At 44.8% G+C, this 27,296-nt stretch overlaps 1 protein-coding gene across 1 annotated transcript in view; it reads right to left on the bottom strand.

The window, feature by feature from the left end:
- Positions 1-27,296, bottom strand: part of PEAK1 (pseudopodium enriched atypical kinase 1) — a 62,360-nt gene that overhangs the window by 16,520 nt on the left and 18,544 nt on the right. The window contains 3 exon segments of the mRNA XM_015410376.1: positions 508-624; positions 11,440-13,726; positions 13,729-14,663. Coding sequence (XP_015265862.1) covers positions 508-624; positions 11,440-13,726; positions 13,729-14,548 — 3,224 coding nt within the window. The 5' untranslated portion in view covers positions 14,549-14,663.

Raw genomic sequence — 27,296 nt, 5'->3', positions numbered from 1 at the left:
GCTAAGGGGTTAGCCTACGTAGTTTGTGTGAACACAATACATTAAGTGCAAAAAACCCAAGTGTATGCTAAGGGGTTAGCCTACTTAGTTCCACACACTAACAGGTTAGGAAACCTTCAAAAACAATCCAAGTTGTAAATTCACTTTGGGAACTGAAGGTGCTTCGCATTTTAACTTTGTATTTCAATCTTGTGCTTTTCTGTTCCACCGACTCTCCACCGCTCTCTCTCAACAACCCTCTTCTGATAGTTGCATGATAGTGAAGCGAGAATTCCCACTACAGGACGCTAAAATGCATTCGTTTTCTGGATTTCGCTTGACAGCGACGCAACTACCTTCGGCCTCTGATACAGAGTGGTACCTCTGAAAACAATTTTGTATTGACTGGTGAAGCACAGAAAGAGCTCAGCTTTAGTCACACGCACAGGCGTGAGCCTCTTTCCTTTGAGAAATACGCTGCCAAAGTAAATCAACAACCGGAGGAGGAGGAAAAGGAAAAGAACTCACCCACTATACTCACTCACACAGTTCCCCATTAAAGGAAATTCTCTCAAAGCCTTCTTGAACCTTTTGATCATGTCTCGGAACTCTGGTGGAGCACTGAGTCCATTGGGGTCTGGCGAGCTACGAGTTGTGCAAAGCTGTGAGCAACAAAGGCTGAACTCTGCCGTGGAATGATATCACCTACTGCACCTTGATGTTTACCTGGGAGGGGGAAGGTCTGGGGAATGTGCCAAAACACCTTAGGAAAACTAGCAGGAGCAAAGTTGAAGCTCTTCCCCCTTAATCCTCTCCCTACAATGGCAGACGCCACACGTAGCTTTCTTCACTTCACAAGGTTTTTTTCGCCTGGTTACTTTGCTTAGTCAGATGCAAACACCCCTCAAAGAGCAGCTGCTGATTTCCAGGCAAAAAGAAGAAGAAGCCTACTTTTAAAACTTGAAAAATGAGAATTAAAAAATCGGTGTCACTCTCATTGATTTTACAGTTCTAACAAGGAGGCATCAGCAGTCCTGACAAAAGGAGGACGCTACTCTTTTTACCTGCCCACAGCTTTTTTTTAAAAAAAGGGGGATTGGTTCTGAGCAAGCTATCATAAGACACCCAGACATAATGACTCAGCTCCGTTATTGCACAACGGAAGGCTGGACTCTCCCCTATTTGATGAACGAAACTATGGAAGGGAAAAAAAGAATCGGCACTTTCGACTAGTGGTTACCAAATATATTCTGTAAAGCAGTGACCATGCCGGGAAGTTTCAGAATACAGTAAGCTTGTTTTGAACTTTCCCCCTGCTTCAATAACGCATGCTAGACACGGGAAAGTTGATTTGGAGTCCATGAGCTGATCAGAGGGCCCTCAGTCCCGTTGGCTCAGCTCTGCAAACTGGTAGCCGTCCGACTGAAGCAAAGGTTTGGCTACAGAAATACATGCGGGAAGAGGGCAAATGGAAGCACTGGACTGCCTACAGTACTCGTTTTCTTAGCTTCCACGTCACTCCATATGAAGAGTTATGAGTCATGTCTCTGAGCTTAGATTACAATGATCGGTTCAACAATAAGCAGACAGAACCATGTGGGAGTTCCAGTGATGAACAGGCCTGTAATAAAGCTCGTCAAAGCCGAAGGGGTTACTCACTGCTGGGCCAAATGATTCTGCACCTCCAAAGTGAAAATAATGAAACCACTAACAGGCTGTGCTAAAGTGAAATAGCAGCATGGTAGAACCGGTAGAGTATTAGATTTTGACCAGGAAGACTATGGCTCAAATCCCCACGCAGTTGTTCTTAGGAAAAGATCTTTAAACTTTAATGAGAAATGGTATCCTGTTCTGGAGTACATAACAACACACGGATTACTTTCTGTGAGGTCTGCTTATCTAAAACCTACTGTTTGCTCTTAGTACTATTGATTAGCTTTTGACCAATTGGTCATTTACCAATGTTTCCAAGTCAAGTTTGAAATATCCCTGCAGGAATAAATTTCAGTACTATATACTTTTGCCTTTGCTCTGTTACTGAAGTGTTCTGAGCTTTCTGTACGCTAACTACTATTAGGGATTGATTACTACTCTTTCTATTTTAATGTTTTACTATATGTTTATATTGCCATTGTCATGTTACTATAACGTTCCTGCCGCATTGCTGCTGTAGTATACTGCACATCTTGTAAGCTAACTACTATTAGGGGTTAATTATTATTGCTTATGCTTATATTTCATTACACTGTAGTATGCTAATATTGCTATTGTCATGTTAGTTACTTAATAAAATGTTGAACTGCAACAACAACAACAACAACAACACCCTACTCAGCTGACTTTATGCTCACGGTAACCCTGTGGGTAGGTCTGTTTATGATCTGAACCATCTGACGCTATACGGAGGGCGACCTGAGAAAGGGCCTTCTTAGTTGTGGCTCCAAAAACTCTGGAACTCCTTCCCCAAGGAGATCTGTCTCGCCGTATTGGTGCCTTTTATACGGTGCACTTAAAATACAAATTTAAAAACACAGGCCTTGAATTTAGCCTCTAGACTGAAAGCCACCGGACTAAATAGCTCTCAGTGTTTAATATATAATGCAGATGAATATCCCAAAGTTAATGATGTAAAGCAAGACCACAATCACAGTGAACAAGACCAAATGTTTTTTGGCTCTATGGGCCTCCTTCAGTGGCCACAAACACATACATATACACACACACACACACACCAAGAAGTGTTGATATATTAAGCCAAACCAGGTGTTGATTGGTTCACATTTTATTTTGTGTGGCCAAAGGGTGATATTATTAAGGTAACGTATATAGCTCCATGATTTTCACAGATAAAAAAAAAAGTATGATTGTCAATTATATCTAATTTTGGCAGTAAATTTCCCACCTTATTTGCAAGGGGACATGGGCGGGCGCCGGATGCCACCGGAAACGCGATCAGACGCCCGCCCTTGCCCCGCAGTTTCCGGAAACTAGTACCTCCGAGGTACTAGTTTTTTGCCACGCAGTTTCGGCTGGAAGCCTCGGTTGTGCCACGGGAGTGCTACGCTTCCCAGATGTGCTGGTGAGATCGCGCCTGGAAACTCCGCCTGTTTTCCGTCTCACTTGTGTGGCTTCTGTTCTGTGTGACCGCAGCCTAAGCCAAACCAGGTGTTGATTGGTTCACATTTTATTTTGTGTGGCCAAAGGGTGATATTATTAAGGTAACGTATATAGCTCCATGATTTTCACAGATAAAAAAAAATGTATGATTGTCAATTATATCTAATTTTGGCAGTAAATTTCCCAGGGTTCTTGTGTTATGTGTTTTTACTGAATTATTTTATAATTTTAAATGTGTTTCTAATTTTCAAATGTTTTAATATTTTTTTGAATTTGTTGCCTGGGGAACCCGATCGGGTGGAAACTCAGCATAAAAATGTTTAAAATAAATAAACAAGGATGCAGTGTTGGATCAGTTGCTACATGTCAGCCAAACCTACCCACGGGGTTGTGGACAGCATAAAGTGAGCTGGGGGTGGGGAGAAAGAGAATGGGTCTGATCTTCTATGCTGCCCTGAGCTCCTTGGAGAAAGTGCCGGATAAAAATATAACAAATAAGTAAGATGGACTGACAGTCAAATTCTATATCTATCTGTTACAAAGCCTGGACCATTTCAATAACAGAAGGCTTATTTTGGGAAGGATGTAAGCACTTACTGTGGACGGTCAATGATTAAGGAATTTAACGAGGAGTTTAAATGAATTTAATAAAGAGTTTAAAAGGCAGATTTGGTGTTTGGGCTGACCAGCCTGTTAGGCCAAATGAGACATGTAGCTGGAGAGCTGTGGAGGAGAAGAGCCCAACAATCCACCACCCACCAACGTCCGTGGGGTTCCCAAACCAAGATGCTTATTTTCACCCTAGCCAGGCCCCCCCACAGTGGCAGCTATTAAGGCTAAGAGGCAAGAATGGCACAAGAGGGCTTTTCTACCCAGGCAATACAGTTGCACTGTAATAAATGTTTCACAAAGTTATGTGGATAAATTACTAGGGATTGTGGTCTATACTACTGTGTGAACAGCACGCTGAAACTAGGATCCTACTAGGTAACTTTTGCATCTTTTAACGGGTCATGTTAATACCTGTGCTTTGCTTCAGTTCTGTTTTTAGACTTCTGGTTGGTTCTATAGCCCTAATGCCTATTGCATTGTTCACTAAATGTCCCATCCTGTTGACTGTATTGACTCACTCTGTGTAATCGGCCTTGAGTGCAAGTGAGAAAGGCCAACTATCAATAATGCGAATAAAATAAGAGTGAACAGTGTTGCTACGCTTTCACGTACATCACTCCCAACATAATGCATAATTTAAGGCGGGATGATGGTGATGAAAATTTCAGTAGTCTTTACATTTTCATTTGGGCCTAAGCCTTCCTATGGCTTTAGGAACAGTCAAAACTTATTAGCCACAGTTGGGAGTCTGAATCGGCATTATTATTTTTTTGTACCGGCATTTTTAAAGTTCAGCGGTGGCTGAGAGGAGCTCGTAAAGTCTGGCAAAACATAAAAAAAAATTGCTAAGGAAAGCTGCCTGGAGAACTTCAGGGATGAGAGGAAAGAAGAAACTGGCAGAGGAAAAACAGCCCAGAATGTTACATTGGAAAGTAACAGTAATTGAGAAAGGTCTGAAGAGGATAGTTAAAAGTGGGATGGCCACCGGGTGAAGACAGGACAGGTGGAGCGAAGAGGGCCGGGAGAGAGGAGTGCTGGGGGCATGCTCAGGCCTAAGAGAACATGAGAAGAGGGTTAAAAGATCAGAGGACTGCAAAGGGTTCTAATTCTACCCTCTTACAGTATCAGAAGTGACCCTTTATCAAGAACAACATCCAATGAATGCTATTACTATATAGACTAAGCAAACACCTATTCCTCAACTGACCAACCCCCCCATCCAAAGTGACTCTGGCAAGACACGGTTGCTTGGGGGGCAACAGTGGGAGGCCATGTGGTGTTCTGGCCTCTGCTGGTGGACCTCCTGATGTGTGACACAGAGTGTTGGACTGGATGGGCCACTGGCCTGATCCAACATGACTTCTCTTATGTTCTTATGTCTGGGGCAATGATGCTCTGTGTTCTTGGTGCTTGGGGGGCAACAGTGGGAGGGCTTCTGGAGTTCTGGCCCTGCTGGTGGACCTCCTCATGGTACCTGGGTTTGGGCCATTGTGTGACACAGAGTGTTGGACTGGATGGGCCATTGGCCTGATCCATCATGGCTTCTCTTGTACTCTTATATCTGGGGCAGTGATGCTCTGTGAGAGGGCTTCTGGAGTTCTGGCCCCACTGGTGGGCCTCCTGATGGCACCTGGGTTTGGGCCACTGTGTGACACAGACTGTTGGACTAGATGGGCTTCTTTTCTGTTCTCAAGGCCTGGCAATGGGATATTCTGATGCAGGTGAAGGACGAGAAAGCTGGGCAAACTAAATGCTCTTATCATTTGCGCTCCTTCCATCCTGACACTTCCTTGCTCTCAGGATCACTGTTTCACGAGCATTCAGAGAAGAATTCAGATGATGGGGCATCTAATTTGCCTACTTGCTTTCAGCTCAAATGTGATGCTTACTAGCACATATGAGCGATGGCGAATTTAAATGGGCAAAAAAGTACCTGGGTTGAAAATGGACTAGAGTTCTAAACAAGGAAAGGGAAGTTTTAGCAGTTAAATGGGAGAAGTGCAAAAATACACTTATGTGAGCTAATATAGGAATGATGCTCCCAAATGAACCATAAGACTGTTAAATACATCTTCTTCAGCTCCAGCGAGTTAAGAGATGAAAAGGCTATCCATTCTGACTGGCATCTCTAGATTGCCCTCTAAAACATATTTTTTTGTGCAAGCGAAGGGTCTCCCCTCCCCAATCACCAACAATCATAGTTTGAAGGTTGGGGGTGGGGGGCTTTGAAGCCATTTGAATCCGCCCCCCCTGCTCCATGCACAAAATCCAAAGCTGTCAAACGGGGGTTTGAAGACCTTTGGTGGTGGTGGTGGTGGTGGGGAAGCCCCCGGGGTAATTGGTAACCTTCGTTTAACGTTTCTCCCAGTATTCAATTAAAAATCCACCGAGCCCATTCAATCTAGCTATAACCCCCTGGAACAGCTCTTTGCCCTCTTCCCTGTGGACAGCCCTACAGGTATTTGAAAAACGCATTCATGTCTCTTCGCTTCAACGGGGTAAACACCTAGTTCCTTCAACTTTTGCTTGTAGTTTTCCAGACTCTCAGCCATTTGTGTTGTCCTCCTTTGAACCCGTTCCAAACTGTCTACGTCTTTTTGAAAGCGTGGCCCCCCAGAACTGGAGAGAGGACTCCAGATGAGGTATTGCTAATGCAGAGCTGAGATGTTTCTTCTCATGACGCAGACACCATGGTTCAATCAACACAGCCTGAAATCACATTCGCCCCCCCCTTTCTGCAACCTTTTCATATTGCTTGTGTTCAGAACACGATCAACTGCAATCCTGAGATCCGTTTCATGCATCCTACTGCCCAGCTAGGTATCCCCCCCCCCCAGGTATATACTTACGCACTTGATGCTTTTGACCTCAATGCAGAGCTTTGTGAAGGGACTAGGGCCGTACTAAAATGGAATTTTTCAGAAGGGCCATTTTGTAAAGTTGTTTGGGACCCACTTTCTCGTACGCGTTATCTTGCTCTTAACGCATTATGCTCCGATTTCTGTAATCCAGTTTTCGTACTGTTTATGTCTTTGTGTCTTACACTGCTTTTATTGTGCTGTGCTCTGCTTTTATAATTTGATATTATTGCATTGTTTACTCTACATCTCATTACTGCTTCCTCTGCACTGTTTAAAAAAAACTCCACAATCCACCTTCTCGGAGAGACACGCAGTGCTATTTGTCTCTGTTGAGTATCATTTTGTCAGGCTTCCAACTCGGCAAGGTCATTTTGAATTTTGTTCTTCCTCTACGCTATCCCCCTCCCATTTCTGCATTTATCTGTTTAACTGATTTCTTTCCACCCGTCAATCGAAGTCACAGATAGAAATGTTGAGAAGTATTGGATCCAGGATCGGGCCTGGTAGTGTCGGACTTGAGACACCCCCCCTCCCCCCCGGTGTGATGAACAATTTCCTGAAGCTCACCAAGGCATTAAAGTCAACTGTAGCTCTAGGAAAAAAAACATTCTGCATAGAGAATGGATCTTCCAAGCCTTAAACTACTAATACTGTTTTGCATCAGAGTGAAATATATCTTTGCTGTCAGTGAATATGAAGCCTGGAAGGCTGTATATCTCTCAAGGTTTAGAAAAACTTGCGGAAAGACAGGTATCGACAAAACCACAAAAATCCTGCCTGGCTGAAAATCAGCGTGCGCTTGGTCAGTGGATGGAATACTCCAGTGAAGCAGCCTGCCTCATCTTGGAAGAATGCAAGGGAATTAACTGCTCCAGCAAGATGACCGGCCAACTGGAAAAACCTGCAGAACGGGCTCAGCCCTCAAAGCTTACTGCCTGCACAAAATGTGTGGTGGAGGGCACGCCTCTTGCGTATCTCTGAAGGGAGGCATTTCGGGCCAGCCTCATGTATCCATGTAAAAAAGTTCCCGAGGCTAGAACCTGTTCCAACTATATTCCTAGCCTGACACGGCTGTAAATTTGAGCACAGACACTTAAAATGCCCTGCAAAGTGGTGAGAACAAGGGTGATGTATAGGGCTGCCAGCTCAGGGTTGGGAAACCGCCTGGAAATTTGGGGGGGGGGTGTTTGGAGACAGACCTCAGCAGGGTATAACGCCATGGAGTCCGTCCTCCAAAGCAGCAGCCGTTTTCTCCGGGGGAACTGAACTTGGTCATGTAATAGTGGGAGATTTCCAGGTGGCAGCCCTAGGATGCAGCTATTAAGTGTGGGATTTAAATTTTAGAGAGGGGGACTCAAACCTTAACAGAGCCACACGGCTCAATGGACAACATCTCTAGTTTAAATGATGCTGTGGATGGTTGGGAGCATTCTCCTCCTGAGCCAATGTACCAGCGTGGACAGGAGATGGATCGCTAGAAAGCTGAGAGGTAGGGGAAGATCGTAGGCTGTGCTGAAGCAACTTGAGTTTACCAGCACTAACCTCTAAGTAAAGGTGTGTTAACAGTGAGCTGTCAGCCGCTCCAGAGCATCAGAAAAGCATCCCACAACTTTGCTCTCCCTTACTCTGAGTCATCTCTCTCTCCAGTTTGGTGTAGCGGTTAGGAGCGCAGACTCTAAACTGGGAGAACTGGTTTGACTCCCTATTCCTCCACATGCAGCTGCTGGTGTGACCTTGGGTCAGTCACAAGTTCTTTCAGAGCTGTTCTCTCAAGGGCAGTTCTCGGCAGAGCTCTCTCAGCCCCACCAACCTCGCAGGGTGCCTGTTGTGGGGAGGGGAAGGGAAAGGAGTTTGTAAGCCGCTCTGAGACTCCTTCGGGTAGTGAAGGGTGGGGTATAAATCCAATATCATCATCTTCTTCCCCCTCTCTAAAAAGGAGGTCTCTTATTTTGGCAATAGGTTCAATACCAAAGGGATTCTGAACCAGGAAGCCTAAAGTGGCGGGATTCCATAGGAAGGGTCTTGGTTTCACAGATTAGTTGTCATCTGCCAATCAACCCCTTGTCTGCCAGCCACCTAATCCTGTACTATAATGCCCAAACTGACCCACTACTCCATGGTAGCTAGGATACTTGAGAGGCCTGTGTTTTAATGCCAAAGTTGTTTGGCTGGAGATGTTTGTTCCTTAATCCAACAGAGATTCCGCTGGTGGCGCAGGGATGATGAAACAGTCTCCGCAGAGATGCCAGAGCTGTAACTGTGAATTGCCTTAGCACAGTGTTATCGGTTGCCACCACCTTTCTTAATCCACTGTAGGGTTAAACAAACAAACAAACGCACACACCCAAACAACTAAATCTCAGTTTCTTCTGTGGATATGTCTTCAGGTCTCCTGTCAACCTGACATTTCGTAATCCTGTTTTATTTTCTAGGTCATCAGTCTGATTTCACAGCAAGCATTATAGCACCTGGCATTCCTCAAACAAATGTCATGTTCCTCAATTGTTATCTTTGGGGCTTCAAGTTTCCTAGCAAGTCTTTCAGATGAAGGCTGTTAAGTTTATTCAGTGCGCAACAATTTGTAGAATGAAGGTATGTGGATTCAATGCACTAGTTGGCTAAAAAAGAAGTCTAACGTGGATTTGATGTTAGATCCAGATTGTCAGCCATGTTGGTCTGAAGCAGTATAACAAATTTAGAGTCCAGTGGCACCTTTAAGACCAACAAAGGTAGGTATGAGCTTTCGCGTGCAAGGCACACTTTTCCCAAACACACTGGAACCTTACCTGCCATTCCAGTGATTTTGATGTGTCACGTATGCAATGAAATGCTGGCAGGGTTATCTCTCAACTAATTAACCCCTATCAGAACTGCAAAGTCCTTAAACATATTTCATAGACTTCCTCTTTTCCCTCGCCTTAAGTATTAACAAATAAAATGAAATAAAGCACTCCGTGGAATGAAAGTATATCAAAGGCAGTACAAATAGGTAACAAGAAGCCAAGAGGCAAACACACGAACACATCCCATTGACGTAATTTCTGTATGATCCTTAGCTCCTTCATTTCTGGTTCTATTCACACAGAACACTGTTTCTATGAAGATGTTACTTAATACTCTAAGGCTGAGACCACATCCACACTTAATATAATTGCTGTTAACTTGGTGGAATTTATTTCTCAATGAGCACACATTAGATTGAGTGCTTACTGCCTATTAGTGTTCGGGGAAGATCCCCAGTACTAGCAAATGGTAGCATTTTATGTACGGAACAGACATAAAGCACGGAATGCCGTACAACATTTAAATTCTACTAAGGAGCATTATGACTCTAACTCATTTTAAGAGAAAATCCATGGTCCAGTGTCTGGTGCTTTATTGAGTGTGGGACAAAGCTACTCCGATGAACTAGCACTAGGGACAGGCAGGCTCTTCATCAGACTACAGTGCAGTCCTTCCCCTGCTCCTTACTATGGCTACATTCAGATATCACAACTGGCCTCAACCCGTTTGTGGGCCGTGAACATGGGTTGTTGTCATGCTCGCTCATGTGTGGAACACAGTGGAAAGTTTGAGTTGTGGAAGCCCTGAATCAAACTCCAAGGCACCGTGATACAGGAAGACACACATTTGGCTGAATTGGATAGGGGTTCCTCCCCCAAAACCAGGATTCTAGAGCATGAAGCACCTAAGCACAGCAAGAAGCCAAGTCATGGACAAGAAGTTTGCTTGTGACAGGTTCATCGGTACATCGCCCTCCTGTGTGTTGGAGGCCAGAGAAGGAGCAGATGACTGTGCAATTCGGGCTAATGTGGAAGGATCTAAAGAGCTGTTCTCAGGCAGCTGACTTATGGCGACCCTGTAGGTCAAGGGTGTCGAACTCATTTGTTATGAGGGCTGGACCTGTAAATGAGACCTTGTCAGGCCGGGCCATGTGTGTCATAAAATGTAACGCCAGGTAGCGGAGATATAAACTTTATAAAGGACACAAACACAAAGGGTTTTTTTTTTTAACTTAAAAGCATGCTTAAAACATTAGCACTCTTGCCATATTTTGTTTATTTAACAGTGTCTGATAATTGATACCTCTTGCTCTGAATTATTACATGAAAATGTCTGTGCTGTTGCAACCCTGAGTATGCTGCTCAGGTGTGTATCTGTAAGCTGCAAACGTACAATGACGCAGCAGCAGCAGAACTGGAAGAAGAAGCAGAAGACAGCCAGTTCCACCACGGGTCTGACAGAAGCCCTCCGGGGGCCTAATCCGGCCCCCAGGCTGCATGTTTGACACCCCTGCCGTAGGGTCAAGGGAAGAGATGCTGAGAGGTGGTTTGCCATGGCCCGCCTTTGCATAGCAACCCTGGACTTCCTTGGTGGTGTCCCATCCAACTACTAACCAGGGTTGATCCTCCTTAGCTTCTGAGATTTGACATGATCAGGCTAAGCCTGGGCCAACCGGGTCAGGGCAGAGGGACCTTATCTTGTCATAAATAGTTTGGTGTATTGTGCTTTACCTAGCAGCACAAGGATGGCGTGCTGACAGTGAGTAGGATTATGCTTCAGTTCTATGAGGAGACCCCTCTGTATGTTGTTCTCTATTGCATGAAAGAAGCAGAATAATGGCTAGGTAGAAAGTCAATACACATTTAGGTAGTCCTATTATATTTACTTCCAAATTGCAGTTTTAACAAACAGTAAATACACCCTGGAGAACTTTCTGATGTTCATAGTAGTGAAAATAGCTGTAACCTAAATTGACAACAAGATCCTTGTGCACATCCAACAGCATTTAAATCCCTGGTTTTTGGGGGAGGGGAAGGCAGGAGAAATCATATATGGCCAAATTAAGAAATTACGTTTAATGTTTTACCTGAGAATTTCCTTGGGTAGCTGCGATGTAGAAGAACAGCTCTTTAGGTTTTCTTCCAGGATCTCGGGAGACCTCTCACTTTCCCTCCTGTCTTTTGCTTCAGCTTCATCCACTGCGGACTCCACCTCGGTCTTGTTTTGGTCAGATCTTGCCTCCAGCTTTGCTTGTTCACATTTGAACATAAAAACGATGGATGGTTTCTCATTGGAATCAGTTTTGGACTCGCTGAACCAATTGTGGCGTTGAACGGGAGGTGGCGGGAGCATATGGATCACCGTTCCATCAAGGCCTACTAGCTTCCCCTTTTCTCTCTCCCTCTCTTCCTCATCTTCAGTCTTCCTACGGCGGAAGAAGCTCTTAAAGGATATCCACCGCTTGGGCTTTGCGTCAACCGCACGCCTGCCTTCTGAATGCAACACTGACTCGGCCTCTGTGGATCTAGTGGGGCTCATGGGTTTGGTCCAGTTACTGAAATGCCTCTGCAACACTTTGCTAGCGTGGTACGGCGATGATGTAGAACGCGGAGGAGGGAATGGGGGAGTCTGCTCGCTTTGGGGACTTATGGTATTTGGGGAAACGACCAACGGCTTTGAGGACAGCGCGACAGGTGACTTTGATAGGGTTTCCTTCTGTGACATTTCTGGGGAATTGATTACCTCACCATCGGGGCAAGACTGTGCCGTAAAGAGAGATTTGGGTCGCACTGGGATGCTTTTACCTGCATCAGCATCGGGGGGCAGCGAATACAGTTCTTCAACGCTGCAAGACTTGGGTGCGGCTTGAGGTACTTCTGGGGGTGAAAGTGGAGGCTGGATAGATGCCACAATCTGCGACAGCACCGTACAGGCATTTTCCCGGCTGCTGCCCAATATTTCCTGCGTTTCTTCTAGTTTGGCTGTGGGCTCGTGAAAGTTCCTTTGGATTTTTGTCGGGGAGCTGTGGCCAGAACTTTTCGGCGAACTCTGACCTTTGCCAAGACAGCTGTTGAACTCTTGAACCTTCTGGGCCACTGAACCTAGTCTTCTCTCAGTGCTACTGGTGATCCCTTTGGCTTGGGAAGGTTCAGATTTTCCAGCTATGGTTTCAGACGCTTTGTTTTCAGTTTCTATTTCTTCATAGGTGTGGCTTATCACACTGGTCATTTTATCTTTGACAGAGAGCTCTCCACTAGTCCCTAGGAAACTTTTATAGATGGCTAAGTTATCGTATGCGTTTGGATTTATTACAATAGGAACTTTGATTGCATTCTTGGAACTTCTAGCGTACGTTGGCTCATCGTGAATAATAATCGGGAAGGGTGGCATGCCAGCATTATTGTAACTATTGAATTTTATTTCAGACAGGTTAGGAGACTTTACAGGGATTGTTTTTGTAGAAATATTTGTTGATGTAGGTGAAGTAGGAGCAGATTTGTGGATGTTCTTCCTTGGAGGCACCGAAGATCCCGGACTATTAGCAATGAGTTCCACTTTAGGTATCTTTTGACGTAGGCTGGTACTGGAAGTCCAAACTTCCTGGTATCGGACTGCACTAGATTTTTTAAGATTGGTATTTACTTGGCCAGATGATCCCGACTGGGATGTAACATTTGTATTTGTGGTATCTGATGGATTTGGGTGAGTCTGAGTAATTTTTGTATCTACGCTTCTCGTCTGATTCTCTAGACATTCCTGCGTCATGGCCGCTGACACATCCACTATAGTGTATGGCTTGCACACTGGTTGTTCCATGTTGACTACTCTGTAAGGTTTGGCTTGCTCTTCAATAGGAAGTACACTTGAAACTGGTGTTTGACCTGGCTTAGCTGAGGGACTTTTGCAGTCTTGCTTATCACTCTGGACAGTGGTCTTACCATCTTTTCCTTCTAGTCTAAGGGCAAGAACAGCCTTGTGAGTCTCCAACGCTTTGGCAGCATTTTGAGGGCTTTTAGCTGTCGCTTTCACCTGCTGATTGTCCCCAAAAGTTTCATATCCTTCTTCAATTAATTTGATATCCTTAGGCGTACTGGGAGACAATCCACCGTTGCAGAGCCTTTGAGAAGAACTGCTGGTTGTCCCAGAGCGAGATTCTTCGGTCAAAGAAGAATCAGGAGATGTAGAATTGGAGGATACCATGCTCTGCATGCTTTCAGGCCCATAAAGTATCCCAGGGTCTTCTCCGTAACCATTCAGTATTTCATCATAGCTGTCATCATAGTCCACAGCGCAAAACCTCTGGAGAGACTTGTTCCTTAGAGGCACCGTGTTCCATTTTTTGTCAATGCAGAACCGGAAAGGAGAAAAAGTGTATGTAAATTGGCAAAGCGCGGCTGTCCCCTCATGCGGATTTCCATCGCCAGTAGCTCCTCATCACTTTCGTCCCAACTTTCGTGGTCTTCTTGCATGTGGCCAAAAAACATGTCATCCTCACTCTCATCCCCACTGGAGAATTCTGGGTAACAGAAACGGCCACCTTCATTACTTATTACGTCAGTGCTTCCACTCAGAACAACGTGCTTATTATGTGAGTCCTTCATTCCGCCAATCATGCAACTTGGAGGGATCTTTCTCTCAAGTGACTTCTTATAGCAATTGTTAATCCTTCCCAAGAACACTTCCCTTGAACTCATTTCATTTCCTGTTAGATGAGAGGTGGTATCCAAGCCTGCAATCTCCTTCAACACTTCCGTCAGTCCATTACTATTATTTGGAGCCTTACCTACACCATCACTGTTCCCGTAAGGTCTATGAACTTGGCTATAAACATCAATTTCTTCTTCATTGTTATTATTCAGTGTTTTTTTGTTTAGGACGGTCCTGTTTTGGTTCCACCCTACGATTGCTGGCTTGTTCTCACAGAGATCTTGCGAGCCGACCTCGCCGCATACACCCTGCCCGTCTAGCATCATCATGGTAGGTTTCACAGCAATTGTTGGTTTCTTGGCCACAGGGGGACGGAAACTTCCTGCGTTCTTAGGCCGCTGGCTGTTTGCATTGGTTTTCAGATTCGTATTTGGAACTGGAGGTTTTTCGGAGGCCGGAGGCAATTGGTGCAAGCTTTTTGGCTTGAAGCAGTTTTTACATTCACCAGGTTTCCAGACGTGTTCAGTGAAGGCATTGCAAGCAGACATCTTCCCCGGGGCTTGGCACCTGATGCTCAGATTTGTTCAGTGCATGGTAAGACAATTTCTCATTTATTTCCACTTTGTTTCTTTACCTTGGTTACATAACCAAATTCTGGCCGTCCTAAAATAAAGAGGGAGAGAGAGAGAGAGGAAGTGAAACGGATAAGAATAAAAACCAACAAATCAACGACAAGCCAACATTAGGGTGTCTTTCTACTCAGATGTTTGTTCCTATAACCACTCTGTTAATGTTTTATGCTGCTGACCCGTGACTGTAAGAAATTACTGACTGATTGTTCCTATCAACACAGTGTGCCAGGAATATCAGGATCTTTACAGGGTTTTTTTTTCCTTCTTCACTTGACTTTTTGTTGTTGCCCAAGTCACAGGTGACGCATGGCAACCCCATGGGGTTTTCGAGGCTAGAGACGTTCACAGGTGGGTTTGCCACTGCCTGCCTCTGTGTCGCGACTCGTGACCCTGCTGTTCCTTGGTCATCTCCCTTCCAAATACTGGCCAGGGCCGACCCTGCTTGACTTCAACAGGGAATGATCTAAAATGCGTATGATACACAGGAAGAAGCCTGAAATTTAAAAAAATAATAATTGCGACTTCAACAGGGAATGATCTAAAATGCGTAATAATAATTGCTCATCATCATGGAAGACGTAACCTTAGTAAGAGGATCGGTTTGTGAACGAACTGTGCTTCTCCCATGTACGCATTTGGAACCGGAATGCAAATGCGAGTGGAAATCCTGCTCCAGTCATTCAACATAATTAGCAGCTGTCTGTTAAGGAGCTTTCAAAATGTTTTTGTTATTTTCCCACCAGGAACAAACTGTTATTAGGTTGATGCTTTCAAGTAACTTGAACTGGAAGACAGTCTCGTAATCACAGAGCTATTTTGTCCTCGTTTCTAGTTAGCGTGGTCCAGCACACCGTGAACCCCTCTAACAAATTATGCCAGGAGCACCACAGTGTTGCTCGAGGTAAGTGGCCTGCTTCACTCGGTTTTCACCTAACGTTGCACAGGTGGCTGTTTAAAATTCAGCTACACGGTGGCTGCGACGCAGAAAGCATATTTATGAGGGATTTCCCATGTGGTGTCTGTTTTATTTTTTAAATCCAGCTGTTGTAATCTCTTATTTAGTGGTTTGCAATTACATGGTTAAAGGTATTGGGACTACGACACTTTGAGTTGTGAGTGTTTGTACCTAGTTAGTTTGGATATATATCTGAGCAGAGAAACACAATGTATAAAGAAACCAGTTTAGACAAAAATACTGTTCTGATGTTGATTTAGTGGTGGTCTTATTGTGTGCGGCTGTTATTGAAATATGCAAACATTCATGGTAGACTGACCAGTGTATTATCACATTTTCTCTAAATGTAGCAACAGCTTTTTCCACCCCGGCATGCGACTGCAGTTGCCCTTGGCCACACAGTGGCATACGGCGAACACTGGCAATGAAACGGGGCATTTGCACTTCTCCGTCAAGCTGCATAATTGCTGATCCCCATTAAAAGGCAGGCAACCTCCCCCGTAAACACCAGGGGGAGCTCCAGCATCACATCTCACCACAGCAGCCGGTGCACCCAGCAGCTGGCTCTGCTATTTGAAAGTTTCCCATCTGCCCACGGGAGCACTGACAGTTGGAACCTTGTCTCCCTGAAATCTTGCTGCTCTCTAAGGTGCGACTGGACTCGAATCTAGGTCTTCTGCTCCTTGATGTTAACAGTCTTCCTCTTCCTAATGCAGTACCAAAGCTTCTTCTACAAGGCTTGTCAAAAGTAGTTTTTATAAGAAATGATAGTGTTGCATAAAACAACTCTGTATTAAAACACTACGAAGACACAGTAGCTTGGTATATTCTCGATTCCCACATGCTATTTTGAAAGCTAGATTTAAGAAACCAATTCCTGAAATATTTAAGATAATACTGTAGAAGGGGCAGGAAACAGTGCTTTATCTTGGCTGTTTGTTTTTGGTCAGAGCTGATTTATGGCAATCCCACAGGATTTTCAAGGCGAGACGTCCAGAGGTGGTTGGCTATTGCCTGCCTCTGCATCAACATGGCCCTTGTATCCCTTCAAAGTCTCCCATCCAAATACTAACCAGGGCCAACCCTGCTTAGCTTCCGAGAACTGACGAGATCAGGCTAGCCTGGGCTACCTAGGTCGGGGCTATATTGGCTCTTAAAGGTAGTTTCCCTTGCTTGAAAGCCAGTCGAATCCGACCCTAGGGGGCGGTGCTCATCTCCATTTCCGAAGCCCAAGAGCCAGCGCTGTCAGAAGACGTTTCTGTGGTCATGTGGCCTGTGTGACTAGACGCCGAGGTGCACAGAACGCTGTTACCTTCCCACCGAAGTGGTACCTATTTATCTACTTGCAATTTCTTGCTTTCAAACTGCTAGGCTGGCAGGAGCTGGGGGGAGCGGAGACAGGAGCTCACTCCATCACGCGGCACTCAGGTCTCGAACTGCCAAACTACAGACCTTTCCGTCTGCAGCTCAGCGTCTTAACCTCTGAGCCACCACGGCTTCGATGCTAGCTGTTAGGTCGACATATTTTCCATTCATCTTTAAAAAAGTAGTGTTTGGAGTTCCATATGTTTTCTAAGAACCCGTTTAATTTAAACATCCAACTGAAAAACAACGAAGAGCTGGTTGCCTTCTGTGGCTTCCCTGGATTGACAAGGAAGAACTTGCTTCAGCTTCTAAATGTGATATAACAGACTGTGCGTCATCATAACTATTCCCCGCTGATGAGAAGGTTGTCTCCTTTCATTTAACACCCCCCAATCTTGAGATACTGTTGCTCACCACCGTCCGGGAGCTACGTGCCCGGCTGAGTCAAGAGGAGAAACATCAGTCGCAGTCTGAGGGACTAAACACTTTCTGTAAGGGGCCTTTGATTACATGGATCTAAGTGAAGAAACACAGATGAATGTAATCAGGGGTCATTTCCTGCAGGAGCGCACAGGAGCGGAGCTCCGGCAGTAAAGAGCCCAGGGGGCGAGCACATGCAACAAGCCCCACCCCCTGCTCCCAGCAGCCCTCAGTCAGAGCAAGAAGCAGCCAGGTAAGTTGCAAAGCTCCCCCTGGCCCCCCGGTCCAAAACAGTCCAGTGGCACCTTTAAGACCAAGTTTTATTTAGGTACAAGCTCTCCCTCCTCTGCGAGGACAGATCTGCACGCCCCCCCCAATAGCTAGCAATCCAAGACAGTCCAGTGGAGCCTGAGTGGTGGGTGTTGCCTTCTGACATACTTCTGGTGATGTCAGGGGGTGCGGCATATGCAAATAAGTTATGCTAATAAGTTATGCTAATGAGCTGCTGCACCTCTTTTTCGACGAAATTACCTCTGAACGTAATGTGAAGGTTACGCAGAGAAAGCAGGTTGCCAACCTCCAGGTTGCTTTGGGAGGTGGAGTCTACGGCATTACACTCCATTGAAGTTGTTCCCCAAACCCCGCCCTCCTCAGGCTCCACCCCCCAAACAATCTCCAGGTATTTCCCAACCTGGAGCTGGCAGCCCTAAGGGAAATCTGCGCATGGCTACCAGTTTTGAGTGTTCCTTTTTGAATGTTGCATGCCCACATGGCTACAGGAGTGAAAGCAACGCATGAGCCTCTACCAAGAGTAGAAATATATAAAACAGCATCAAAATATGTATAGACTACTTTTATCAGATGAGACTCAAGGTGATGTATTGTGTTTTGTATACCACAGCGAATTAAAAAAATATCTTTAAATCCAGACCACAGCATCTGACCACTGTCAAGCATTTAGGCAAACACAGAAGCAAAATGCATACCTCTTGGGGAATCCTTTGCCTAACCAGCATATAACTTGCACATATTATCAGCTGGAATCTGGTCCATTAAACTCAGCGTATTATACTGTGTTGGCAATACAAGCACAGAGCTACTGCAAACTTCAGCTGAAATATTTTGACATCAAATTACAGGGCCCTGGATTCAACTCTGCAGAGGTATTTGGGGCGATCTTTATTAACCACAACCGGGCGAGGGAAATGTCAAAGGCAAAGGAAGCCATGGAATTGGGATATAAACGGTGTAGAGCATAGTTAATCTTGAGGAAAAGGGAAATGCTTCTTCCTTAAGATAGCAAAAAGCATCAAGAGATAAGCTAGGAAAGAGAACATCTGTACTGTACCCAGTGCGAACATCGGGAGCTTCAAATCTCCACCTGTTTACAAGAAATTTCTTCCGTTCTTCCTACTCTGGCACTTACACAGGCTGCCTTGTGAAAGAAATGCACACAGTTGTCTTCTCCCTCCAAGCATTTCGGGAGCTAACTCTTTGTTCTAAAATTTCTAGGCTGGCAGGTCCCCTTCTACTTGCGCGCTGGATGAATCACAATGAAGACCTCCTACACCAGCACTTTATACCCAACATAATCCAGTTAAAAGGGACTTAATTGGTACGCACGATTCCCTGCAATTTCAGCATTCTAAAAATGAATAGTCTCAGTAAGCACCAGATGGTGACATGCACTAATTAATCAGGCCAGCTCAATGAATGAGCCTATTAAAATGAATGCACCTATTAGACATGTGTTTTCAACGCTCTCTGCTGCAAAAAACCTCCCTTTAAACACATGCCCGATTCATTGAGCGAGCAATATAGACAAGTGCACGCAGCAATCATGTGCAAGTGCAAGAGCATCGGCCCGTCATCTGTCTTTATGTCCCTAGATACTTCCATGCCAGATTTCGCTTTTCATGCTGAGTGCTTTGAGCTTCACCTGGCGAGGGGGAGGAGCTTCCCGGTATCAGCATGCTTACATATGATCTGCAGTCACTAAGATCCAACCCTTACCCGCCCACCCCCAACAATGATTTGGCAACAGGAAGGCTTTAGGAAGAGAACTGCTTTACAGGACGGCTCCTGGCTCAAAGAGCAAAGGGAGAGACCAAACTCTCTCATCACGGCACATGCGGATCATTATGAGACGGATCAATTAACATTTGCCAGTTTGCAGTCTGGAAAAGCAAATAACGGGTGATATGGGCAAATGATAAAGGCTGCATATGCATCTAAAACAGAATACCCAACCCCCCCCCCCCCGAATCTCATTTATAGCCTCCCATCACATGAAGCATTTTAGCGCTACTACTTTTGTGTCACACTGAAGGTCTTTATAAAAACTGCCCTTTTCCTTCCTGCGAAAGCTTTTAGAATAGATGGATGCTCTTTTAGTGCCCTGCAAAACTGGCCATGTTCAGAGACCTCCAGACTGGCAGAAAGCCAGTCACAACAGCTGCATCTAGATATGCAATGCACAAGGTGTTGAAGCAGAGGATGACTCTTGCACAGACCACCAATGAACCTGGAAAAATCCTTGTTCGTAACAGGGCTGTGATACGTGGTAGTTACTGATTTCTGGAAAAAATCAACCTAATTGCCTTAAAAAACAACAACACAACTGTCATCAGGTCACAGCGGACTTATGATGACCCCATAGGGTTTTCAAGGCAAGAGACGTTCAGAGGTGGTTTGCCGTTGTCTGCGTCTTCGTGGCAACCCTGGTATTCCTGGGTGGTCTCCCATCCAATGCTCCCTCTAAGCTGTGGAGTCTTGTGAGCAAAAATTCCACTTTGTGAACTACTGGCGTTAAAGCTGTGAGCAAGTGATTTGGCTGCTGCATAGTTTGCTCTGGAGCCATCCTTCCTGGGCTAAGACAAAAATGTGTGAGCCGGAGGCTAAAAAAACTGTGAGCCAGCTCACACTCACTCAGCTTAGAGGGAACACTGCGTTCCATCCAAATATTAACCAGGGCCGACTGGGCTTAGCTTCCGAGATTTTATGAGATCAGGCTAGCAACTGCTCTCATACCACGGGCCACGTGAGAATGGCTAAAAGCACACAATGGAACCATCATTATTTATAAAATTATGGGAGGATTTTTACATTTCTATGGCTAGAGTAGACAATATAACTTGAACTTAAGGATGCTATTTATAAACATCGGTAACGATCAAACACAGAGTACTTACATATTAATAAAACTAGCGTACAGGATGCAGACTGCCGAGATTTCTTCCATGGCTATCATTATAAAACCAAGCGTTAAAAGAGCAATCAGCAGAGGGCAAGAACAACTGAGCAATGGGAAGGCAGACGATACAAATGGAATCTCTTTACAGACAAGGGCAAACCCATAATGGGTTTAATGGCTCTAGGCTGAGCCAGAAAGTAATTATGGCTTTTCAAATATTGTTTTTTAAAGGCACGCGTCAAAAAAAGTTGGTAGAAATAATTATGCAAGTGGCTACTGTTCAGTGATAAGAGTGTACACTTGGGAAATTTCCTCCTGTGACTCAAATCCTGCCCACCTCCAGAATGCTATATATATTAGGGGCTCCGTAAGGCTAACTTCCCTTCCTCTTTTTTGGGGGGAGTAGGGAACTTTCTTCTCTCTATCCAGGCATTACATACGAAGGAATCCCAACCATGCCTGCGGGTGGCCCCTTTCTCTACTTTTGTGATATGCTGGATAGAAGAAGCGAGGCCTGCAAAGAGTCATGGGGGAAGAGATGAACGAGGGGGAAATTTCCCACGCTACAAACCCAAATCTCATCTCTAGGATTCCATAGGCTGTCAGGGGCTTCAGGAGACCAATTTCCCCGTCTTCCCAAGTATTCTTTCCCCAAACACTCTTAATATTGTGCTTCCTAACTACGTCCCACCACATTTTCTTCCCTATACGGCTGCATTGTTCGTCATATGTATAAATCCCTACCTTGTATATGAGTCCCGTACTGGTGCTTATTTCACAACTAGCAGAAATCATCCACTTTCCTATTAGACAGAGTAACAAGCTAAAGGCTTGCAAGGAATCATGGGAGGGAGGGGGAACCCTTCGAACTCCCACAGATTCTCTAGGCTGCCGACACTCAAGCTAATTTCAACATTCCATCAATTATGGATCATGTTTGGTCTGCAGGACTTTGGAGGAGTCAGTTTGTAAGATCCCAGTTGTGGAGAGTCCTTGTAATATGTAGATCGCTCCCTTGACTATGGGTAGTCCCCATTCTATGGCTTTTGTTATCTACCCAGAGGCCTGTATAGTATTACTATTAGATAAGTGTGTGCTTTACACGTGTACGGTCACATGTTTGGATCCAAAGTATTTCCAGCTACAGGATTTCAGGTAGCTGGTTCTAGTAATGCGCTGTCTGATATCCTGCAGACCACTACTAGTTGATTAAACAGTATTAGGTTGGATGGACCAATAGTAGGAGAGCAAAGGAAGGAAAAGTATTGTACAATGGAGATGGATGGGCAATTTCTTCCAGGAAGTTGAAAGCTTGGGGGAAAGACTGCTGCTTGCTGCGCATGCACTTGCCCCATGGTTGCCTTTGATAACCAGATCTGGCAGGTTTCTGAATTATGTCTAAAACCAGTTTTGACCAGGGGTGCTAATGAGACAAAGGAACTATGCCTGCCCCTACAGGAAGTAATGCCTTTCCCAAACCACTTTCAAAGTGACCCAAAGAACTCCCCCACCCCCAGGTTCAGCCCATAATGATAAATGATGGCTTGTTGTTATGCATGAACTATGTGGAAATGAGGCCAGCTACTTTGAAGAGACAGAGTTACAAGATACTGGAGTACTATATGATAACATGCCAATACCCATGGAAACGACTTGCCTGTAGAGCCTGGTGGCTATACTTTGGCGCATTTAAGCAAGACCCTCACAGCTATACACGCAATCAGTGAGCTCCTTCACTACTAATTAAGTGGGTACTGCTTAGGCTGGAAAATTACAAGTCTGAAAGCTAGCCATCACTTGATTGTTATGTCAAAGTGTAGAAGACCAGAATGTTCAAGTGCACTCAGACAAAGAAAAAGCAGTAAGAGTTGCAAATACATAATGGTTTCTAAGAAAAGGGGGGGGGGGAAGGTTAAATTAGTTTTTGAGATGCTGTTTGCAACAGATGACAAAATACATGGCATCCAAACACAGTCGCCTTGGATTTCCAGTGGGGTGCGTTGTGTATGATAGACAAGCCATTGTTTGTCATTATGGGCTGAACCTGGGGATGGGAGAGTTCTTTGGGTCACTTTGAAAGTGGTCAGAGCACAACGGAAGACAGGAGGGCCTGGCGTGATGGGGCCCTTGGGGTTGCAAAGAGTCGGACTCGACTGTGCAACTGAACAACAAAAGTGTTGTGTATGCAAGTGCACATACCTCACACCTGAGACAAGGTGAAGACATTTTTCCCTAGTTACTTGCCTGAAAACCTACCATCTGATAGAGGTGGTAAAACCAAAAGAGTATGGGATCCCATATGCAAATTCTCAATTGGCTATATACACAGCATAGCATCTTAAAGTCAAATGCCAGCATGACCTATTCAAGGCAGGAAAAGGGATGGAGCAGGAGGGTGCCTCCCACTGGTTGGGACAGAAGACTGAAATGCGGCTGCCCCTTGACTGAAAGGAAAAAGCACTCACCTAACAGAGAACAGTCTCTTGTAAAACAATTTGTACATTGAAAAGTGTCACAGAAAACCATAAAAAGCTCATTCTTCAAGGTATATTAGTAACTAGAAAGAACAGGAGGTATCAGATCATTGAGACCTGCTGAGTTGTCTCATCTCAAGGTAAATAGTCTTATTACCTTTCTATGGCTTGTTTAAACCTAACACATTTAGGGGACCAAGGCTGGACAGAAACACTCCTATACTTCTTTCTTATAATTTTTTTTCAGTTACTGACTGGCATTGCAAGGAGATATCAAAAACAGTGACAGAATCCTCCTGAGTCTCAGTTTTCCTAAAGGAGAAACAATTGCTATGGTAGGGAAAACCTAACTGGGCCGTGCTTATTCCCAGGACAACAGCTTATTACTTAGTAAAGCCAGGCCTCTGATAATTCAAACCCTAATTTGTATTTCTAATATGACAGAGTAAAAGTTCTTTCCCCGAGTAGAATAAGTGAAAGTATTTGCATAACAATTCCAATTGTATTTTTGGCTTTGATGAACAGAGTATTTTTTCCTTATGAATAATCACAAAATGATTTACTTTTATATCCCAGTGTTGCTTCCCTCTTCGCTTTGGCAGCCTTGGGTGGTGAAAGAACACATTCTTTACATGCCAGTCACACTCCTGCATTTAAGAACCGTAATAGCTTGGGAGAAGAAAGGGAAAGCAAGTGGAAAAAAGGTACTTGGCTTTAGATACTGATATACTAATTACAGGATTTCGTTACAAAGTACAGGCATTGTTCTGGCAGACCCTGATTAGCATGACTACAGTAATGGCCTCAGAAACAATAAATACACAAACTGTATCTGCAATGAATTATTTAGGCAAAACTTATTCTCCAACGAAACACATTGAAGAGGAGGCAGCCTTCAAGCAAAGAACACTTCTAAGTGGAATCAAAGTGCATCCGAGATGTAGTCCTCCGTGGGGAGAAATCGGAGAGAGATCTCTCTCTCTCTCAAGCTCTAGCTAGCTAGCTACTCTGTGAGAGCAGAAAAGAGTAAGAATCCAGTAGCACCTTGAAGTCTAACAACATTTGTGGCAGGGTATGAGCTTTCATGAGTCACTGCTCACTTCAGATACCCAGATTTCTTCACAAGGTTGATGGATTTCCCTTCTGTACGGCCAAATGTGGTGCCTTCCATGGACATAGATCAAGATGGGCTGCCGCGGCAAGTTAGTCTGTCTGCAGCAGTACACAAGAGCAAGAATCCAATAGCACCTTAAAGACTAACAAAATTTGCGGCAGGGTAGGAGCTCTCCTGAGTCACTGGTCACTTCTTCAGACTCATGAAAGCTCACACCTTCACACCCTACCACTAATTTTGTTAGTCTTAAGGTGCTACTAGACTCTTGCTCTTTTCTACTGGTACAGAGAAACTAAAACAGCTACCCATCTAGAAACTCTTTTAGTTTACTTAGCAGAACTAACATTACAATCTGGGATTTGCTATGACCATAGTAACTGTTTTGTTTTTAATGGAGGTCTGATTCAATGGCAGTATTTCTCTTGCCCCACCCAATGTCAGATGCTCAAGGGTTCTTCAAATATTATTTCCCAGGACAGCATCAAATACTATTACAAAAGCACCTGTATGCCTGGGAAAGTCTGAGAACTGTGTGCCAGGAGTCCTTCCGCAATTTTGTAAACATGAAATCATGCATATTAGCTATACAAACAAACCCAACCTTACTTTAGATATATTCTGAGGAGGTCTCAACTTGCTGTAACCACCCAGGAAGATGGTTGCAATAGAAAGCTCACCAAACACATTAACTGTGTGGGCAGCAGTGGTGAAAAGATGCAATTCCATGTGAGAGATTATTATAAAAGTAATTGAAACCAAAGCAGTCAATACCCAAATCCATGATCCAGCCTCATTATATGCAATGCCTGGTTCAGGCACACATCTCAAAAAGACCAGAGAAAGCTGGAAAGGGTACAGAAAAGAACTGAAGTGCTGTAGGGACGGGAACACAGTCCATAGGAATGATTTTGGTGTAGTGGTTAAGTGCATGGACTCTAATCTGGGAGAACTGGTTTTGATTCCCCACTCCTCCACTTGCACCTGCTGGATGACTTCGAGCAAGCCATAGTTCTGGCACAGCTGTTCTTGAAAAAGAGATGTTTCTATCAGAGCTCTCTCAGCCCCACCTACCTCACAGGGTGTCTGTTGTGGGGAGGGGGAGGGAAAGGAGTTTGTAAGCCACTCTGAGACTCCTTTGGGTAGTGAAGGGCAGGGTATAAATCCAATCTCCTCCTCCTCGTCTTCTTAATTTAGAAAAAGGGATAGTTTAAAATTAATAAAATTATGAAAAGGAATAAGGAAAACATTGTCATACTACCAACAACTTGGGGGCATCCAATAAAACCTACAAGCAATAAGAAGGGCCACGATTAATAAAAAAGTACTTCTTATACAACCCATTTACAAAACGTATGCCAAGATGTAATAATGACCATTAGGTTAGACAAGAAGCGGGGACCTGCGATACTCGCGCTGGGGGGGACAAGCAGCTCCATATGGAGGAGGAAGAAGCCGCAGGTGAGCCTCCCCCCCCCGCAGACGGCAAGGCCCGCGCCCGCCAATCCTTCTCCCCCGCCACCCTGCACCAGTGGTGAGCCGCGTGGGCCTGCTGAGCCTTCTCCCACTCCCCACCCGAGCACCAGCGGCAAGGTTTTGATTCCCCACTCCTCCTGAGCGGCTCCCAACCGCCAGGCCTGCCGAGCCTCCCTCCCCCAACGACCAGAGCGTTCTCTGCGCATGCACAGGGAACACTTACTTTTGGAGGGATTTAAATATCCCTCGTATATTTTTTCAACTTTTTAGATTTTCCTGCACACCTGGGGACTGCTTCAAGTGTGCAGGAAAATCTCTCTGCCCCCTAAGTGCCCCCGATGTGCGGATTTAGGTATACGCACGGAGGGGGCAACTTGGCTATTAGATATATAGATGGTTCTAAAAAGGTCTGGGCCCATTTATGGAGACCAGGTCTTATCAAGAGTTATTAGGAGAGCTAAGCAGACTCTCCCTGCATAAGAGAAAAGATGGTCCCTGAATAACAGATTGCTGGGGACAGCTATTGCCTTCACAGCCTGCTTGTGATCTCCCAGAAACATCTAGCTGGTTACGATCAGAAAAATGCTGCTGGACTAGATGGACCTTTGGCTTAAGAGCTGTGATTGGCTCCTGTGCACATACTGCATCCTAAGCAGATGCTTCCCCTGAAAACTGAAGGGATTGTAGTCTTCATGCTTTTTTCCTAAACAGAAGTGCCTTCTTTGTGGGAAATGCGCAGCGCTTAAAAGTATATACCTGTTCCAATTGTTTTGTTAAGGTTCAACTGAAAGCTGCATTACTTGAAATCCTTCTCTTCTAATATACCCAACTGTAGACTCGTAGCAATGCTATTTTTTCTTCTGCTCAAAAACACACAGTTATGAAACGTTCAGGTATATTTCTGGAACAATGGAATCAATACACTGAGAGCATACCTCTCAAAGGCAGGAAGCCAAAAGATACAATACGCGAGAGGAATTGAAAAAGACAAGAACTGATGTCCCATGTACAAAAGAATTATAGCGGCGCTGGATCAATGAGAAAATTACACTAGACAAGGGAAAAATGAATTTGATTCCAGTAAAGAGACCAAATGTCAATCCGCTAAAAATACTTATGGCTGATCTTTGTGCAATTAGCTCTACAAAACTATTGCAGTTAAATTATCGTAAGGGCAGGAGACTCAGCACAACCATACCATTTTATGGCAGTGGTAATTTGAAGATACCGGCCCATGTTTGGAAGGAATACACTTCTGAGTATATTGATGGCCGAGCTTTGTCATACCCTCCTTTGTCAGCTTTTAGAGGTTTCTGGCTGATGCTGTTAGAGACAGAACGCCAAGTTAGATTCCACCATGGTCTTCTCCTCCTTGCGGAGATGACAGAGAGTCTTTGAAAGAAACAGTCATGTCTCCAGTTCTCTCAGGCTCCCATACATTTATAATCAGGCCCACAGCCAGGATTTTGTGGCTTGTGGGGCAATTTTTTTTCCTGGTGGGACTGCCATTATTTGCCATAAACATGGGGGTGGCACACGCCCCTCTCCCTCCCCTCCTGCAAGATTTAAAGGGCCCTTCTGCTGATCTGGGGGAGCACGTGGCTCACCAGTCAGCTGGAGGGACCTTTAAATCTTGAGGAGGGAAAGGGACGCCACCCCTGCTTCTTCTC

The sequence above is a fragment of the Gekko japonicus genome, unplaced genomic scaffold, assembly GCF_001447785.1.
Source record: "Gekko japonicus isolate JY-2015 unplaced genomic scaffold, Gekko_japonicus_V1.1 scaffold1765, whole genome shotgun sequence".
Classification (NCBI taxonomy): domain Eukaryota; kingdom Metazoa; phylum Chordata; class Lepidosauria; order Squamata; family Gekkonidae; genus Gekko; species Gekko japonicus.
Note: the sequence above shows the minus strand (reverse complement) of the source record. Positions and strands in the feature narration are given on the sequence as shown.